General features: G+C 44.4%; 1 protein-coding gene across 2 annotated transcripts in view; it reads left to right on the top strand.

The window, feature by feature from the left end:
* Positions 1-19,553, top strand: part of LOC129858532 (iron-sulfur clusters transporter ABCB7, mitochondrial-like) — a 147,447-nt gene that overhangs the window by 42,688 nt on the left and 85,206 nt on the right. For both annotated transcript variants that reach the window (XR_008760056.1, XM_055927836.1), the window contains exon 5: positions 14,132-14,264. Coding sequence is in view for 1 of the 2 variants with exons in the window: in XM_055927836.1 (XP_055783811.1) it covers positions 14,132-14,264 (133 nt within the window). In the remaining variant the exon portion in view is untranslated. The remainder of the gene's footprint in view (positions 1-14,131; positions 14,265-19,553) is intronic.

Here is a 19,553-nt window from a genome sequence, read left to right as displayed (position 1 = left end):
TAAGGTCTACACCTGTTGTATTCAGCATTTCACTGTGAGGTCTACTACACCTGTTGTATTCAGCATTTCACTGTGAGGTCTACTACACCTGTTGTATTCAGCATTTCACTGTAAGGTCTACTACACCTGTTGTATTCAGCATTTCTCTAAGGTCTACACCTGTTGTATTCAGCATTTCTCTAAGGTCTACACCTGTTGTATTCAGCATTTCACTGTGAGGTCTACTACACCTGTTGTACTCAGCATTTCACTGTGAGGTCTACTACACCTGTTGTATTCAGCATTTCACTGTGAGGTCTACTACACCTGTTGTATTCAGCATTTCACTGTAAGGTCTACTACACCTGTTGTATTCAGCATTTCACTGTAAGGTCTACTACACCTGTTGTATTCAGCATTTCACTGTGAGGTCTACTACACCTGTTGTATTCAGCATTTCACTGTGAGGTCTACACCTGTTGTATTCAGCATTTCACTGTGAGGTCTACACCTGTTGTATTCAGCATTTCTCTAAGGTCTACACCTGTTGTATTCAGCATTTCACTGTGAGGTCTACTACACCTGTTGTATTCAGCATTTCTCTAAGGTCTACACCTGTTGTATTCAGCATTTCACTGTGAGGTCTACTACACCTGTTGTATTCAGCATTTCACTGTGAGGTCTACTACACCTGTTGTATTCAGCATTTCTCTAAGGTCTACACCTGTTGTATTCAGCATTTCACTGTGAGGTCTACTACACCTGTTGTATTCAGCATTTCACTAAGGTCTACACCTGTTGTATTCAGCATTTCACTGTGAGGTCTACTACACCTGTTGTATTCAGCATTTCACTGTGAGGTCTACTACACCTGTTGTATTCAGCATTTCACTGTGAGGTCTACTACACCTGTTGTATTCAGCATTTCACTGTGAGGTCTACTACACCTGTTGTATTCAGCATTTCACTGTGAGGTCTACTACACCTGTTGTATTCAGCATTTCACTGTGAGGTCTACTACACCTGTTGTATTCAGCATTTCACTGTGAGGTCTACTACACCTGTTGTATTCAGCATTTCACTGTGAGGTCTACTACACCTGTTGTATTCAGCATTTCACTGTGAGGTCTACTACACCTGTTGTATTCAGCATTTCACTGTGAGGTCTACTACACCTGTTGTATTCAGCATTTCACTGTGAGGTCTACTACACCTGTTGTATTCAGCATTTCACTGTGAGGTCTACTACACCTGTTGTATTCAGCATTTCACTGTGAGGTCTACACCTGTTGTATTCAGCATTTCACTGTGAGGTCTACTACACCTGTTGTATTCAGCGTTTCACTGTGAGGTCTACTACACCTGTTGTATTCAGCATTTCACTGTAAGGTCTACTACACCTGTTGTATTCAGCATTTCACTGTAAGGTCTACTACACCTGTTGTATTCAGCATTTCACAGAGGTCTACTACACCTGTTGTATTCAGCATTTCACTGTGAGGTCTACTACACCTGTTGTATTCAGCATTTCACTGTGAGGTCTACTACACCTGTTGTATTCAGCATTTCACTGTAAGGTCTACTACACCTGTTGTATTCAGCATTTCACTGTGAGGTCTACTACACCTGTTGTATTCAGCATTTCTCTAAGGTCTACACCTGTTGTATTCAGCATTTCACTGTGAGGTCTACTACACCTGTTGTATTCAGCATTTCACTGTGAGGTCTACTACACCTGTTGTATTCAGCATTTCACTGTGAGGTCTACACCTGTTGTATTCAGCATTTCTCTAAGGTCTACACCTGTTGTATTCAGCATTTCACTGTGAGGTCTACTACACCTGTTGTATTCAGCATTTCACTGTGAGGTCTACTACACCTGTTGTATTCAGCATTTCACTAAGGTCTACACCTGTTGTATTCAGCATTTCACTGTGAGGTCTACTACACCTGTTGTATTCAGCATTTCACTGTGAGGTCTACTACACCTGTTGTATTCAGCATTTCACTGTGAGGTCTACTACACCTGTTGTATTCAGCATTTCACTGTGAGGTCTACTACACCTGTTGTATTCAGCATTTCACTGTGAGGTCTACTACACCTGTTGTATTCAGCATTTCACTGTGAGGTCTACTACACCTGTTGTATTCAGCATTTCACTGTGAGGTCTACTACACCTGTTGTATTCAGCATTTCACTGTGAGGTCTACACCTGTTGTATTCAGCATTTCACTGTGAGGTCTACTACACCTGTTGTATTCAGCATTTCACTGTGAGGTCTACTACACCTGTTGTATTCAGCATTTCACTGTAAGGTCTACTACACCTGTTGTATTCAGCGTTTCACTGTGAGGTCTACTACACCTGTTGTATTCAGCATTTCACTGTAAGGTCTACTACACCTGTTGTATTCAGCGTTTCACTGTGAGGTCTACTACACCTGTTGTATTCAGCATTTCACTGTAAGGTCTACTACACCTGTTGTATTCAGCATTTCACTGTGAGGTCTACTACACCTGTTGTATTCAGCATTTCACTGTGAGGTCTACTACACCTGTTGTATTCAGCATTTCACTGTGAGGTCTACACCTGTTGTATTCAGCATTTCACTGTGAGGTCTACTACACCTGTTGTATTCAGCATTTCACTGTGAGGTCTACTACACCTGTTGTATTCAGCATTTCACTGTGAGGTCTACTACACCTGTTGTATTCAGCATTTCACTGTGAGGTCTACTACACCTGTTGTATTCAGCATTTCACTGTGAGGTCTACACCTGTTGTATTCAGCATTTCACTGTGAGGTCTACTACACCTGTTGTATTCAGCATTTCACTGTGAGGTCTACTACACCTGTTGTATTCAGCATTTCACTGTGAGGTCTACTACACCTGTTGTATTCAGCATTTCACTGTGAGGTCTACTACACCTGTTGTATTCAGCATTTCACTGTGAGGTCTACTACACCTGTTGTATTCAGCATTTCACTGTGAGGTCTACACCTGTTGTATTCAGCATTTCACTGTGAGGTCTACTACACCTGTTGTATTCAGCATTTCACTGTAAGGTCTACTACACCTGTTGTATTCAGCGTTTCACTGTGAGGTCTACTACACCTGTTGTATTCAGCATTTCACTGTAAGGTCTACTACACCTGTTGTATTCAGCGTTTCACTGTGAGGTCTACTACACCTGTTGTATTCAGCATTTCACTGTAAGGTCTACTACACCTGTTGTATTCAGCATTTCACTGTGAGGTCTACTACACCTGTTGTATTCAGCATTTCACTGTGAGGTCTACTACACCTGTTGTATTCAGCATTTCACTGTGAGGTCTACTACACCTGTTGTATTCAGCATTTCACTGTGAGGTCTACTACACCTGTTGTATTCAGCATTTCACTGTAAGGTCTACTACACCTGTTGTATTCAGCATTTCACTGTGAGGTCTACTACACCTGTTGTATTCAGCATTTCACTGTGAGGTCTACTACACCTGTTGTATTCAGCATTTCACTGTAAGGTCTACTACACCTGTTGTATTCAGCATTTCACTGTGAGGTCTACTACACCTGTTGTATTCAGCATTTCTCTAAGGTCTACACCTGTTGTATTCAGCATTTCACTGTGAGGTCTACTACACCTGTTGTATTCAGCATTTCTCTAAGGTCTACACCTGTTGTATTCAGCATTTCACTGTGAGGTCTACTACACCTGTTGTATTCAGCATTTCTCTAAGGTCTACACCTGTTGTATTCAGCATTTCACAGTAAGGTCTACTACACCTGTTGTATTCAGCATTTCACTGTGAGGTCTACTACACCTGTTGTATTCAGCATTTCACTGTGAGGTCTACTACACCTGTTGTATTCAGCATTTCACTGTGAGGTCTACTACACCTGTTGTATTCAGCATTTCACTGTGAGGTCTACTACACCTGTTGTATTCAGCATTTCTCTAAGGTCTACACCTGTTGTATTCAGCATTTCACTGTGAGGTCTACTACACCTGTTGTATTCAGCATTTCACTGTGAGGTCTACTACACCTGTTGTATTCAGCATTTCACTGTGAGGTCTACTACACCTGTTGTATTCAGCATTTCACTGTGAGGTCTACTACACCTGTTGTATTCAGCATTTCACTGTGAGGTCTACTACACCTGTTGTATTCAGCATTTCACTGTGAGGTCTACTACACCTGTTGTATTCAGCATTTCACTGTGAGGTCTACTACACCTGTTGTATTCAGCATTTCACTGTGAGGTCTACACCTGTTGTATTCAGCATTTCTCTAAGGTCTACACCTGTTGTATTCAGCATTTCACTGTGAGGTCTACTACACCTGTTGTATTCAGCATTTCACTGTGAGGTCTACTACACCTGTTGTATTCAGCATTTCTCTAAGGTCTACACCTGTTGTATTCAGCATTTCACAGTAAGGTCTACTACACCTGTTGTATTCAGCATTTCACTGTGAGGTCTACTACACCTGTTGTATTCAGCATTTCACTGTGAGGTCTACACCTGTTGTATTCAGCATTTCACTGTGAGGTCTACACCTGTTGTATTCAGCATTTCACTGTGAGGTCTACACCTGTTGTATTCAGCATTTCACTGTAAGGTCTACTACACCTGTTGTATTCAGCATTTCACTGTAAGGTCTACTACACCTGTTGTATTCAGCATTTCACTGTGAGGTCTACTACACCTGTTGTATTCAGCATTTCACTGTGAGGTCTACTACACCTGTTGTATTCAGCATTTCACTGTGAGGTCTACTACACCTGTTGTATTCAGCATTTCACTGTGAGGTCTACTACACCTGTTGTATTCAGCATTTCACTGTAAGGTCTACTACACCTGTTGTATTCAGCATTTCACAGAGGTCTACTACACCTGTTGTATTCAGCATTTCACAGAGGTCTACTACACCTGTTGTATTCAGCATTTCACTGTGAGGTCTACTACACCTGTTGTATTCAGCATTTCACTGTGAGGTCTACTACACCTGTTGTATTCAGCATTTCACTGTGAGGTCTACTACACCTGTTGTATTCAGCATTTCACTGTGAGGTCTACTACACCTGTTGTATTCAGCATTTCACTGTAAGGTCTACTACACCTGTTGTATTCAGCATTTCACTGTGAGGTCTACTACACCTGTTGTATTCAGCATTTCACTGTGAGGTCTACTACACCTGTTGTATTCAGCATTTCACTGTAAGGTCTACTACACCTGTTGTATTCAGCATTTCACTGTGAGGTCTACTACACCTGTTGTATTCAGCATTTCTCTAAGGTCTACACCTGTTGTATTCAGCATTTCACTGTGAGGTCTACTACACCTGTTGTACTCAGCATTTCACTGTGAGGTCTACTACACCTGTTGTATTCAGCATTTCACTGTAAGGTCTACTACACCTGTTGTATTCAGCATTTCCCTGTAAGGTCTACTACACCTGTTGTATTCAGCATTTCCCTGTAAGGTCTACTACACCTGTTGTATTCAGCATTTCACTGTAAGGTCTACTACACCTGTTGTATTCAGCATTTCACTGTGAGGTCTCCTACACCTGTTGTATTCAGCATTTCACTGTGAGGTCTCCTACACCTGTTGTATTCAGCATTTCACTGTAAAGTCTACACCTGTTGTATTCAGCATTTCACTGTAAAGTCTACACCTGTTGTATTCAGCATTTCACTGTGAGGTCTACTACACCTGTTGTATTCAGCATTTCACTGTGAGGTCTACTACACCTGTTGTATTCAGCATTTCACTGTGAGGTCTACTACACCTGTTGTATTCAGCATTTCACTGTGAGGTCTACTACACCTGTTGTATTCAGCATTTCACTGTGAGGTCTACTACACCTGTTGTATTCAGCATTTCACTGTGAGGTCTACTACACCTGTTGTATTCAGCATTTCACTGTGAGGTCTACTACACCTGTTGTATTCAGCATTTCACTGTGAGGTCTACTACACCTGTTGTATTCAGCATTTCACTGTAAGGTCTACTACACCTGTTGTATTCAGCATTTCACTGTGAGGTCTACTACACCTGTTGTATTCAGCATTTCACTGTGAGGTCTACTACACCTGTTGTATTCAGCATTTCACTGTAAGGTCTACTACACCTGTTGTATTCAGCATTTCTCTAAGGTCTACACCTGTTGTATTCAGCATTTCTCTAAGGTCTACACCTGTTGTATTCAGCATTTCACTGTGAGGTCTACTACACCTGTTGTACTCAGCATTTCACTGTGAGGTCTACTACACCTGTTGTATTCAGCATTTCACTGTGAGGTCTACTACACCTGTTGTATTCAGCATTTCACTGTGAGGTCTACTACACCTGTTGTATTCAGCATTTCACTGTGAGGTCTACTACACCTGTTGTATTCAGCATTTCACTGTGAGGTCTACACCTGTTGTATTCAGCATTTCACTGTGAGGTCTACACCTGTTGTATTCAGCATTTCTCTAAGGTCTACACCTGTTGTATTCAGCATTTCACTGTGAGGTCTACTACACCTGTTGTATTCAGCATTTCTCTAAGGTCTACACCTGTTGTATTCAGCATTTCACTGTGAGGTCTACTACACCTGTTGTATTCAGCATTTCACTAAGGTCTACACCTGTTGTATTCAGCATTTCACTGTGAGGTCTACTACACCTGTTGTATTCAGCATTTCACTGTGAGGTCTACTACACCTGTTGTATTCAGCATTTCACTGTGAGGTCTACTACACCTGTTGTATTCAGCATTTCACTGTGAGGTCTACTACACCTGTTGTATTCAGCATTTCACTGTGAGGTCTACTACACCTGTTGTATTCAGCATTTCACTGTGAGGTCTACTACACCTGTTGTATTCAGCATTTCACTGTGAGGTCTACTACACCTGTTGTATTCAGCATTTCACTGTGAGGTCTACTACACCTGTTGTATTCAGCATTTCACTGTGAGGTCTACTACACCTGTTGTATTCAGCATTTCACTGTGAGGTCTACTACACCTGTTGTATTCAGCATTTCACTGTGAGGTCTACTACACCTGTTGTATTCAGCATTTCACTGTAAGGTCTACTACACCTGTTGTATTCAGCATTTCACTGTGAGGTCTACTACACCTGTTGTATTCAGCATTTCACTGTAAGGTCTACTACACCTGTTGTATTCAGCATTTCACTGTAAGGTCTACACCTGTTGTATTCAGCATTTCACTGTGAGGTCTACACCTGTTGTATTCAGCATTTCTCTAAGGTCTACACCTGTTGTATTCAGCATTTCACTGTGAGGTCTACTACACCTGTTGTATTCAGCATTTCTCTAAGGTCTACACCTGTTGTATTCAGCATTTCACTGTGAGGTCTACTACACCTGTTGTATTCAGCATTTCTCTAAGGTCTACACCTGTTGTATTCAGCATTTCTCTAAGGTCTACACCTGTTGTATTCAGCATTTCTCTAAGGTCTACACCTGTTGTATTCAGCATTTCTCTAAGGTCTACACCTGTTGTATTCAGCATTTCACAGTAAGGTCTACTACACCTGTTGTATTCAGCATTTCACTGTGAGGTCTACTACACCTGTTGTATTCAGCATTTCACTGTGAGGTCTACTACACCTGTTGTATTCAGCATTTCACTGTGAGGTCTACTACACCTGTTGTATTCAGCATTTCACTGTGAGGTCTACTACACCTGTTGTATTCAGCATTTCACAGAGGTCTACTACACCTGTTGTATTCAGCATTTCACTGTGAGGTCTACTACACCTGTTGTATTCAGCATTTCACTGTGAGGTCTACTACACCTGTTGTATTCAGCATTTCACTGTGAGGTCTACTACACCTGTTGTATTCAGCATTTCACTGTGAGGTCTACTACACCTGTTGTATTCAGCATTTCACTGTAAGGTCTACTACACCTGTTGTATTCAGCATTTCACTGTGAGGTCTACTACACCTGTTGTATTCAGCATTTCACTGTGAGGTCTACTACACCTGTTGTATTCAGCATTTCACTGTAAGGTCTACTACACCTGTTGTATTCAGCATTTCACTGTGAGGTCTACTACACCTGTTGTATTCAGCATTTCACTGTGAGGTCTACACCTGTTGTATTCAGCATTTCACTGTGAGGTCTACTACACCTGTTGTACTCAGCATTTCACTGTGAGGTCTACTACACCTGTTGTATTCAGCATTTCACTGTGAGGTCTACTACACCTGTTGTATTCAGCATTTCACTGTGAGGTCTACTACACCTGTTGTATTCAGCATTTCACTGTGAGGTCTACTACACCTGTTGTATTCAGCATTTCACTGTAAGGTCTACTACACCTGTTGTATTCAGCATTTCACTGTGAGGTCTACTACACCTGTTGTATTCAGCATTTCTCTAAGGTCTACACCTGTTGTATTCAGCATTTCTCTAAGGTCTACACCTGTTGTATTCAGCATTTCACTGTGAGGTCTACTACACCTGTTGTATTCAGCATTTCACTGTGAGGTCTACTACACCTGTTGTATTCAGCATTTCACTGTGAGGTCTACTACACCTGTTTTATTCAGCATTTCTCTAAGGTCTACACCTGTTGTATTCAGCATTTCACTGTGAGGTCTACTACACCTGTTGTATTCAGCATTTCACTAAGGTCTACACCTGTTGTATTCAGCATTTCACTGTGAGGTCTACTACACCTGTTGTATTCAGCATTTCACTGTGAGGTCTACTACACCTGTTGTATTCAGCATTTCACTGTGAGGTCTACTACACCTGTTGTATTCAGCATTTCACTGTGAGGTCTACTACACCTGTTGTATTCAGCATTTCACTGTGAGGTCTACTACACCTGTTGTATTCAGCATTTCACTGTGAGGTCTACTACACCTGTTGTATTCAGCATTTCACTGTGAGGTCTACTACACCTGTTGTATTCAGCATTTCACTGTGAGGTCTACTACACCTGTTGTATTCAGCATTTCACTGTGAGGTCTACTACACCTGTTGTATTCAGCATTTCACTGTGAGGTCTACTACACCTGTTGTATTCAGCATTTCACTGTGAGGTCTACTACACCTGTTGTATTCAGCATTTCACTGTGAGGTCTACTACACCTGTTGTATTCAGCATTTCACTGTGAGGTCTACTACACCTGTTGTATTCAGCATTTCACTGTGAGGTCTACTACACCTGTTGTATTCAGCATTTCACTGTGAGGTCTACTACACCTGTTGTATTCAGCATTTCACTGTGAGGTCTACTACACCTGTTGTATTCAGCATTTCACTGTGAGGTCTACTACACCTGTTGTATTCAGCATTTCACTGTGAGGTCTACTACACCTGTTGTATTCAGCATTTCACTGTGAGGTCTACTACACCTGTTGTATTCAGCATTTCACTGTGAGGTCTACTACACCTGTTGTATTCAGCATTTCACTGTGAGGTCTACTACACCTGTTGTATTCAGCATTTCTCTAAGGTCTACACCTGTTGTATTCAGCATTTCACTGTGAGGTCTACTACACCTGTTGTATTCAGCATTTCTCTAAGGTCTACACCTGTTGTATTCAGCATTTCTCTAAGGTCTACACCTGTTGTATTCAGCATTTCACAGTAAGGTCTACTACACCTGTTGTATTCAGCATTTCACAGTAAGGTCTACTACACCTGTTGTATTCAGCATTTCACAGTAAGGTCTACTACACCTGTTGTATTCAGCATTTCACTGTGAGGTCTACACCTGTTGTATTCAGCATTTCACTGTGAGGTCTACTACACCTGTTGTATTCAGCATTTCACTGTGAGGTCTACTACACCTGTTGTATTCAGCATTTCACTGTGAGGTCTACTACACCTGTTGTATTCAGCATTTCACTGTGAGGTCTACTACACCTGTTGTATTCAGCATTTCACTGTGAGGTCTACACCTGTTGTATTCAGCATTTCACTGTGAGGTCTACACCTGTTGTATTCAGCATTTCACTGTGAGGTCTACTACACCTGTTGTATTCAGCATTTCACTGTGAGGTCTACTACACCTGTTGTATTCAGCATTTCACTGTGAGGTCTACTACACCTGTTGTATTCAGCATTTCACTGTGAGGTCTACACCTGTTGTATTCAGCATTTCACTGTGAGGTCTACACCTGTTGTATTCAGCATTTCACTGTGAGGTCTACTACACCTGTTGTATTCAGCATTTCACTGTGAGGTCTACTACACCTGTTGTATTCAGCATTTCACTGTAAGGTCTACTACACCTGTTGTATTCAGCGTTTCACTGTGAGGTCTACTACACCTGTTGTATTCAGCATTTCACTGTAAGGTCTACTACACCTGTTGTATTCAGCATTTCACTGTAAGGTCTACTACACCTGTTGTATTCAGCATTTCACTGTAAGGTCTACTACACCTGTTGTATTCAGCATTTCACTGTAAGGTCTACTACACCTGTTGTATTCAGCATTTCACAGAGGTCTACTACACCTGTTGTATTCAGCATTTCACTGTGAGGTCTACTACACCTGTTGTATTCAGCATTTCACTGTGAGGTCTACTACACCTGTTGTATTCAGCATTTCACTGTGAGGTCTACTACACCTGTTGTATTCAGCATTTCACTGTGAGGTCTACTACACCTGTTGTATTCAGCATTTCACTGTGAGGTCTACTACACCTGTTGTATTCAGCATTTCACTGTGAGGTCTACTACACCTGTTGTATTCAGCATTTCACTGTGAGGTCTACTACACCTGTTGTATTCAGCATTTCACTGTGAGGTCTACTACACCTGTTGTATTCAGCATTTCACTGTGAGGTCTACTACACCTGTTGTATTCAGCATTTCACTGTGAGGTCTACACCTGTTGTATTCAGCATTTCACTGAGGTCTACACCTGTTGTATTCAGCATTTCACTAAGGTCTACACCTGTTGTATTCAGCATTTCACTGTGAGGTCTACTACACCTGTTGTATTCAGCATTTCACTGTGAGGTCTACTACACCTGTTGTATTCAGCATTTCACTGTGAGGTCTACTACACCTGTTGTATTCAGCATTTCACTGTGAGGTCTACTACACCTGTTGTATTCAGCATTTCACTGTGAGGTCTACTACACCTGTTGTATTCAGCATTTCACTGTGAGGTCTACTACACCTGTTGTATTCAGCATTTCACTGTGAGGTCTACTACACCTGTTGTATTCAGCATTTCACTGTGAGGTCTACTACACCTGTTGTATTCAGCATTTCACTGTGAGGTCTACTACACCTGTTGTATTCAGCATTTCACTGTAAGGTCTACTACACCTGTTGTATTCAGCACATGTAACAAATAACATTTGATTTGATATAAACTCAGCAAATAAAGAAACGTCCTCTCACTGTCAACTGCGTTTTATTTTTAGTAAACTTAACGTGTAAATATTTGTATGAACATAAGATTCAACAACTGAGACATAAACTGAACAAGTTCCACAGACATGTGACCAACAGAAATGGAATAATGTGTCCCTGAACAAAGGGGGGGGTCCAAATCAAAAGTAACAGTCAGTATCTGGTGGCCACCAGCTGCATTAAGTTCTGCAGTGCATCTCCTCCTCATGGACTGCACCAGATTTGCCAGTTCTTGCTGTGAGATGTTACCCCACACTTCCACCAAGGCACCTGCAATTTCCCGAACATTTCTGGGGGGAATGGCCCTAGCCCTCACCCTCCGATCCAATGCACAGAACGAGCAGTATGGCTGGTGGCATTGTCATGCTGGAGGGTCGTGTCAGGATGAGCCTGCAGGAAGGGTACCACATGAGGGAGGAGGATGTCTTCCCTGTAATGCACAGCGTTGAGATTGCCTGCAATGACAACAAGCTCAGTCCGATGATGCTGCGACACACCGCCCCAGACCACGACGGACCCTCCACCTCCAAAACGATCCGCTCCAGAGTACAGGCCTCGGTGTAACGCTCATTCCTTCGACGATAACACAAATCTGACCATCACCCCTGGTGAGACAAAATCGCGACTCGTCAGTGAAGAGCACTTTTTGACAGTCCTATGTGGCCCTGCGACAGTGGGTTTGTGACCATAGGCGACGTTGTTGCCGGTGATGTCTGGTGAGGACCTGCCTTACAACAGGCCTACAAGCCCTCAGTCCAGCCTCTCTCAGCCTATTGCGGACAGTCTGAGCACTGATAGAGGGATTGTGCGTTCCTGGTGTAACTCGGGCAGTTGTTGTTGCCATCCTGTACCTGTCCCGCAGGTGTGATGTTCGGATGTACCGATCCTGTGCAGATGTTGCTGCATGTGGTCTGCCACTGCGAGAACGATCAGCTGTCCGTCCTGTAGCGCTGTCTTCGGCGTCTCACAGTACGGACATTGCAGTTTATTGCCCTGGCCACATCTGCAGTCCTCGTGCCTCCTTGCAGCATGCCTAAGGCACGTTCACGCAGATGAGCAGGGACTCTGGGCATCTTTATTTTGGTGTTTTTCAGAGTCAGTAGAAAGGTCTCTTTAGTGTCCTAAGTTTTCATAACTGTGACCTTAATTGCCTACTGCCTGTAAGTTGTTAGTGTCTTAGCGACCGTTCCACAGGTGCATGTTCATTAATTGTTTATGGTTCATTGAACAAGCATGGGAAACAGTGTTTAAACCCTTTACAATGAAGATCTGTGAAGTTATTTGGATTTTTACGAATTATCTTTGAAAGACAGGTTCTGAAAAAGGGACCGAGTTTATATTTACAAAAAAATATATGGAAATACTACACTATATCTGCAATATTAAAGCTAATCTACCCCCTTAAATTATATATATTTTTTAAACAATTGTAGAAACATTTCAAGGATAATGGATGGAAACAGGAGCTAAGCTAATTTGAGTCTCATAGCAAAAGGTCTGAATACTGATGTAAATAAATTAGCAAAAGTGTTTCAACCTGTTTTCACTTTGTCATTATGTGGTATTGTGTAGATTGAGTAAAAAAATGTAACTAATGTCTAGTGGTCTGATTACTTTCTGAATGCCCTGTAGATAGAGGTCCATCTATCTGCAGTCCTGATTCCTGGAGCCGTTAGGTTACCGTGTTGACTTCTCCTTGTTTTACTATCTGGGATTTTAGGGTTCTCCAGTCCCCATCAGGATAGTAATACAGCCAGCCTTACTGCACCTAGCTTCTACCATCAGAAGAGTGGAAATGAATGTTTTCACCACTTTCTCTCCTGTCTCTCGCTCCCCAGATGACCAACGTGATGGTCTCTCCTCACCCTCTCTCCTCACCCTCTCTCCCCTTCTCTCCCTAGATGACCAACGTGATGGTCTCTCCTCACCCTCTCTCTCTCTCTCCTGTCTCTCGCTCCCTAGATGACCAACGTGATGGTCTCTCCTCACCCTCTCTCTCTCTCCCCTTTGCTCCCCAGATGACCAACGTGATGGTCTCTCCTCACCCTCTCTCTCTCTCCTGTCTCTCGCTCCCTAGATGACCAACGTGATGGTCTCTCCTCACCCTCTCTCTCTCTCCCCTTTGCTCCCTAGATGACCAACGTGATGGTCTCTCCTTACCCTCTCTCTCTCTCCCCTTTGCTTCCTAGATGACCAACGTGATGGTCTCTCCTCACCCTCTCTCTCTCTCTCCTGTCTCTCCCTAGATGACCAACGTGATGGTCTCTCCTCACCCTCTCTCTCTCTCTCTCCTGTCTCTCCCTAGATGACCAACGTGATGGTCTCTCCTCACCCTCTCTCTCTCTCCCCTTTGCTCCCTAGATGACCAACGTGATGGTCTCTCCTCACCCTCTCTCTCTCTCCTGTCTCCCTAGATGACCAACGTGATGGTCTCTCCTCACCCCCTCTCTCTCTCTCTCCTGTCTCTCCCTAGATGACCAACGTGATGGTCTCTCCTCACCCTCTCTCTCTCTCCCCTTTGCTCCCTAGATGACCAACGTGATGGTCTCTCCTCACCCTCTCTCTCTCTCCCCTTTGCTCCCTAGATGACCAACGTGATGGTCTCTCCTCACCCTCTCTCTCTCTCCTGTCTCCCTAGATGACCAACGTGATGGTCTCTCCTCACCCTCTCTCTCTCTCCCCTTTGCTCCCTAGATGACCAACGTGATGGTCTCTCCTCACCCTCTCTCTCTCCTGTCTCCCTAGATGACCAACGTGATGGTACCCTTCATGTTTAAGTATGCTGTGGACGAGCTGAATGGACTGTCGGGTCACATGTTGAATCTGAGCGACGCCCCCAACACCGTGGCTACCATGGCAACTGCTGTTCTTATTGGTTGTAAGTCCCAACTACTTTTCTACACAAACCAGAAAGGCACTTTCTTTTTATATATATTTTGAACAGAATATTGTTGTCACTGTCCAGGAGTTAGATTCTATATTATCTGGGGTAGGGATCCATTAAACTACAAGTATATCAAACCTAGTGTTGGCTCTGTGTCCCGAGTCAGCTCTCTGTCTCTGTCTCTGTGCTCTCGCTCTCGCCTCTGCTCTGTCACTCTGTGGCTTGTGAATAGATGTTGATGTCAACCTCTGTTTGAATAGAGGTCAGGGTTTGGGTGACCAGTCCTTCCTGTCAGCCCATAGCCTCTAACTCTGGCCGAGGAACCTGAAGCTTTATATCCTCTAACTCTGGCCGAGGAACCTGAAGCTTTATATCCTCTAACTCTGGCCGAGGAACCTGAAGCTTTATATCCTCTAACTCTGGCCGAGGAACCTGAAGCTTTATATCCTCTAACTCTGGCCGAGGAACCTGAAGCTTTCCATCCTCTAACTCTTCATCTTCTTACATGAGTGCTAGAGGTCGACCGATTACCGTTTTTTAACGCCAAAACCGATTATTGGAGGACCAAAAAAAGCCGATACTGTTTTTTTATTAAAATGTTATATATGTATATATATTTTTTTGTAATAATGACAATTACAACAATACTGAATGAACAATGAACCGTTTTATTTTGACTTAATATAATACATAAATAAAATCTGGTCTCAAATAAATAATGAAACATGTTCAATTTGGTTTAAATAATGCGAAAACGGTGTTGGAGAAGAAAGTAAAAGTGCAATATGTGCTATGTAAGAAAGCTAACGTTTAAGTTCCTTGCTCAGAACATGAGAACATATGAAAGCTGGTGGTCCAATATTCCCAGTTAATAAGTTTTAGGTTGTAGTTATTATAGGAATTATGACAGGGGTGACTGACTATTTCTCTCTCTACCATTTGTATTTCATACCTTTGACTATTGGATGTTCTTATAGGCACTATGGTATTGCCAGTCTAATCTCGGGAGTTGATAGGCTTGAAGTCATAAACAGCGCTGTGCATCCCAGCATTGCTAAGAGCTGCTGGCAAACGCAGGAAAGGGCTGTTTGAATGAATGCTTACGAGCCTGCTGCTGCTTACCACCGCTCAGACTGCTCTATCAAATCATACTTAATTATAATATAATAACACACAGAAATACGAGCCTTTGGTCATTAATATGGTCGAATCTGGAACTATCATTTCGAAAACAAAACCTTTATTCTTTGTGAAATACGGAACCGTTCCGTATTTTATCTAACGGGTGGCATCCATAAGTCTAAATATTCCTGTTACATTGCACAACCTTCAATGTTATGTCATAATTACGTAAAATTCAGGCAAATTAATTGCGGTCTTTGTTAGGAAGATTCTCAACGAGCCAGCCCGCCCAAGCTGTTGCATATACACTGACTCTGTGTGCAATGAACGCAAGAGAAGTGACACAATTTCACCTGGTTAATATTGCCTGCTAACCTGGATTTCTTTTAGCTAAATATGCAGGTTTAAAAATATATACTTCTGTGTATTGATTTTAAGAAAGGCATTGATGTTTATGGTTAGGTACACGTTGGAGCAACGATACGCACTGCATCGATTATATGCAACGCAGGACACGCTAGATAAACTAGTCATATCATCAACCATGTGGAGTTAACTAGATAAACTAGTAATATCATCAACCATGTGTAGTTATAACTAGTGATTATGTGAAGATTGATTGTTTGATTGACCCGAACTCTGACTGCTGCTGAAGGCAGCTCTAATGAACTGAGCCAACCCGAACTCTGACTGCTGCTGAAGGCAGCTCTAATGAACTGAGCCAACCCGAACTCTGACTGCTGCTGAAGGCAGCTCTAATGAACTGAGCCAACCCGAACTCTGACTGCTGCTGAAGGCAGCTCTAATGAACTGAGCCAACCCGAACTCTGACTGCTGCTGAAGGCAGCTCAAATGAACTGAGCCAACCCGAACTCTGACTGAAGGCAGCTCTAATGAACCATGTCAGTTGGCTGGCAGCCAGCTAGTCTCACACACACACACAGCTAGCCTGACACTAGCCTCTGCTGTCTCTGGCCTTGAGATGAAAGCCCCCCCCCCCCCACCCCCCCTGTTCTCAGATGTTGTTGCTGGTATCATTGGCCTTGAGATGAAAGCCCCCCCCCCCACCTTTTCTCTGATGTTGCTGCTGGTATCATTGGCCTTGAGATGAAAGCCCCCCCCCCCACCTGTTCTCTGATGTTGCTGCTGGTATCATTGGCCTTGAGATGAAAGCCCCCCCCCCCCCCCCCTGTTCTCTGATGTTGCTGCTGGTATCATTGGCCTTGAGATGAAAGCCCCCCCCCCCCCCCCTGTTCTCTGATGTTGCTGCTGGTATCATTGGCCTTGAGATGAAAGCCCCCCCCCCCCCCTGTTCTCTGATGTTGCTGCTGGTATCATTGGCCTTGAGATGAAAGCCCCCCCCCCCCCCCCTGTTCTCTGATGTTGCTGCTGGTATCATTGGCCTTGAGATGAAAGCCCCCCCCCCCCTGTTCTCTGATGTTGCTGCTGGTATCATTGGCCTTGAGATGAAAGCCCCCCCCCCCTGTTCTCTGATGTTGCTGCTGGTATCATTGGCCTTGAGATGAAAGCCCCCCCCCCCTGTTCTCTGATGTTGCTGCTGGTATCATTGGCCTTGAGATGAAAGCCCCCCCCCCCCTGTTCTCCGATGTTGCTGCTGGTATCATTGGCCTGTAGAATAGAACTATACATACTATGCAGATGGCAGGATGTCGGATTCAACAACAGTCCAGCTACCATTCTGACAACATTTTATTCAGGAGCAGTAGTTGTGTTGCTTTGTGGAAAGTCTCTGTTATTACACAGCCTGGCCTGGTCTGGGACAGTCTCTGTTATTACACAGCCTGGCCTGGTCTGGGACAGTCTCTGTTATTACACAGCCTGGCCTGGTCTGGGACAGTCTCTGTTATTACACAGCCTGGCCTGGTCTGGGACAGTCTCTGTTACTACACAGCCTGGCCTGGTCTGGGACAGTCTCTGTTACTACACAGCCTGGCCTGGTCTGGGACAGTCTCTGTTATTACACAGCCTGGCCTGGTCTGGGACAGTCTCTGTTATTACACAGCCTGGCCTGGTCTGGGACAGTCTCTGTTACTACACAGCCTGGCCTGGTCTGGGACAGTCTCTGTTATTACACAGCCTGGTCTGGGACAGTCTCTGTTATTACACAGCCTGGTCTGGGACAGTCTCTGTTACTACACAGCCTGGCCTGGTCTGGGACAGTCTCTGTTACTACACAGCCTGGTCTGGTCTGGGACAGTCTCTGTTATTACACAGCCTGGTCTGGTCTGGGACAGTCTCTGTTATTACACAGCCTGGTCTGGTCTGGGACAGTCTCTGTTATTACACAGCCTGGCCTGGTCTGGGACAGTCTCTGTTATTACACAGCCTGGCCTGGTCTGGGACAGTCTCTGTTACTACACAGCCTGGTCTGGGACAGTCTCTGTTACTACACAGCCTGGCCTGGTCTGGGACAGTCTCTGTTATTACACAGCCTGGCCTGGTCTGGGACAGTCTCTGTTATTACACAGCCTGGCCTGGTCTGGGACAGTCTCTGTTACTACACAGCCTGTTCTGGGACAGTCTCTGTTACTACACAGCCTGGCCTGGTCTGGGACAGTCTCTGTTATTACACAGCCTGGTCTGGGACAGTCTCTGTTATTACACAGCCTGGTCTGGGACAGTCTCTGTTATTACACAGCCTAGTCTGGGACAGTCTCTGTTATTACACAGCCTGGTCTGGGACAGTCTCTGTTATTACACAGCCTGGTCTGGGACAGTCTCTGTTATTACACAGCCTGGTCTGGTCTGGGACACTCTGTTATTACACAGCCTGGTCTGGTCTGGGACAGTCTCTGTTATTACACAGCCTGGTCTGGTCTGGGACAGTCTCTGTTATTACACAGCCTGGCCTGGTCTGGGACAGTCTCTGTTATTACACAGCCTGGCCTGGTCTGGGACAGTCTCTGTTATTACACAGCCTGGCCTGGTCTGGGACAGTCTCTGTTATTACACAGCCTGGTCTGGGACAGTCTCTGTTATTACACAGCCTGGTCTGGGACAGTCTCTGTTATTACACAGCCTGGTCTGGGACAGTCTCTGTTATTACACAGCCTGGTCTGGGACAGTCTCTGTTATTACACAGCCTGGTCTGGGACAGTCTCTGTTATTACACAGCCTGGTCTGGGACAGTCTCTGTTATTACACAGCCTGGCCTGGTCTGGGACAGTCTCTGTTATTACACAGCCTGGTCTGGGACAGTCTCTGTTATTACACAGCCTGGTCTGGGACAATCTCTGTTATTACACAGCCTGGTCTGGGACAATCTCTGTTATTACACAGCCTGGTCTGGGACAGTCTCTGTTATTACACAGCCTGGTCTGGTCTGGGACAGTCTCTGTTATTACACAGCCTGGTCTGGTCTGGGACAGTCTCTGTTATTACACAGCCTGGTCTGGTCTGGGACAGTCTCTATTATTACACAGCCTGGCCTGGTCTGGGACAGTCTCTGTTATTACACAGCCTGGCCTGGGACAGTCTCTGTTATTACACAGCCTGGCCTGGTCTGGGACAGTCTCTGTTATTACACAGCCTGGTCTGGTCTGGGACAGTCTCTGTTATTACACAGCCTGGTCTGGTCTGGGACAGTCTCTGTTATTACACAGCCTGGTCTGGTCTGGGACAGTCTCTGTTATTACACAGCCTGGTCTGGGACAGTCTCTGTTATTACACAGCCTGGTCTGGGACAGTCTCTGTTATTACACAGCCTGATCTGGGACAGTCTCTGTTATTACACAGCCTGGTCTGGGACAGTCTCTGTTACTACACAGCCTGGCCTGGGACAATCTCTGTTATTACACAGCCTGGTCTGGGACAATCTCTGTTTTTACACAGCCTGGTCTGGGACAGTCTTTGTTACTACACAGCCTGGTCTGGGACAGTCTGTTACTACACAGCCTGGTCTGGGACAGTCTGTTACTACACAGCCTGGTCTGGGACAGTCTGTTACTACACAGCCTGGCCTGGTCTGGGACAGTCTCTGTTACTACACAGCCTGGCCTGGTCTGGGACAGTCTCTGTTACTACACAGCCTGGTCTGGGACAGTCTGTTACTACACAGCCTGGTCTGGGACAGTCTGTTACTACACAGCCTGGTCTGGTCTGGGACAGTCTCTGTTACTACACAGCCTGGCCTGGTCTGGG

This window comes from Salvelinus fontinalis, chromosome 6, assembly GCF_029448725.1.
Source record: "Salvelinus fontinalis isolate EN_2023a chromosome 6, ASM2944872v1, whole genome shotgun sequence".
In the NCBI taxonomy this organism is placed as follows: Eukaryota; Metazoa; Chordata; class Actinopteri; order Salmoniformes; family Salmonidae; genus Salvelinus; species Salvelinus fontinalis.
This window is presented reverse-complemented; position numbering and strand designations above follow the sequence as displayed.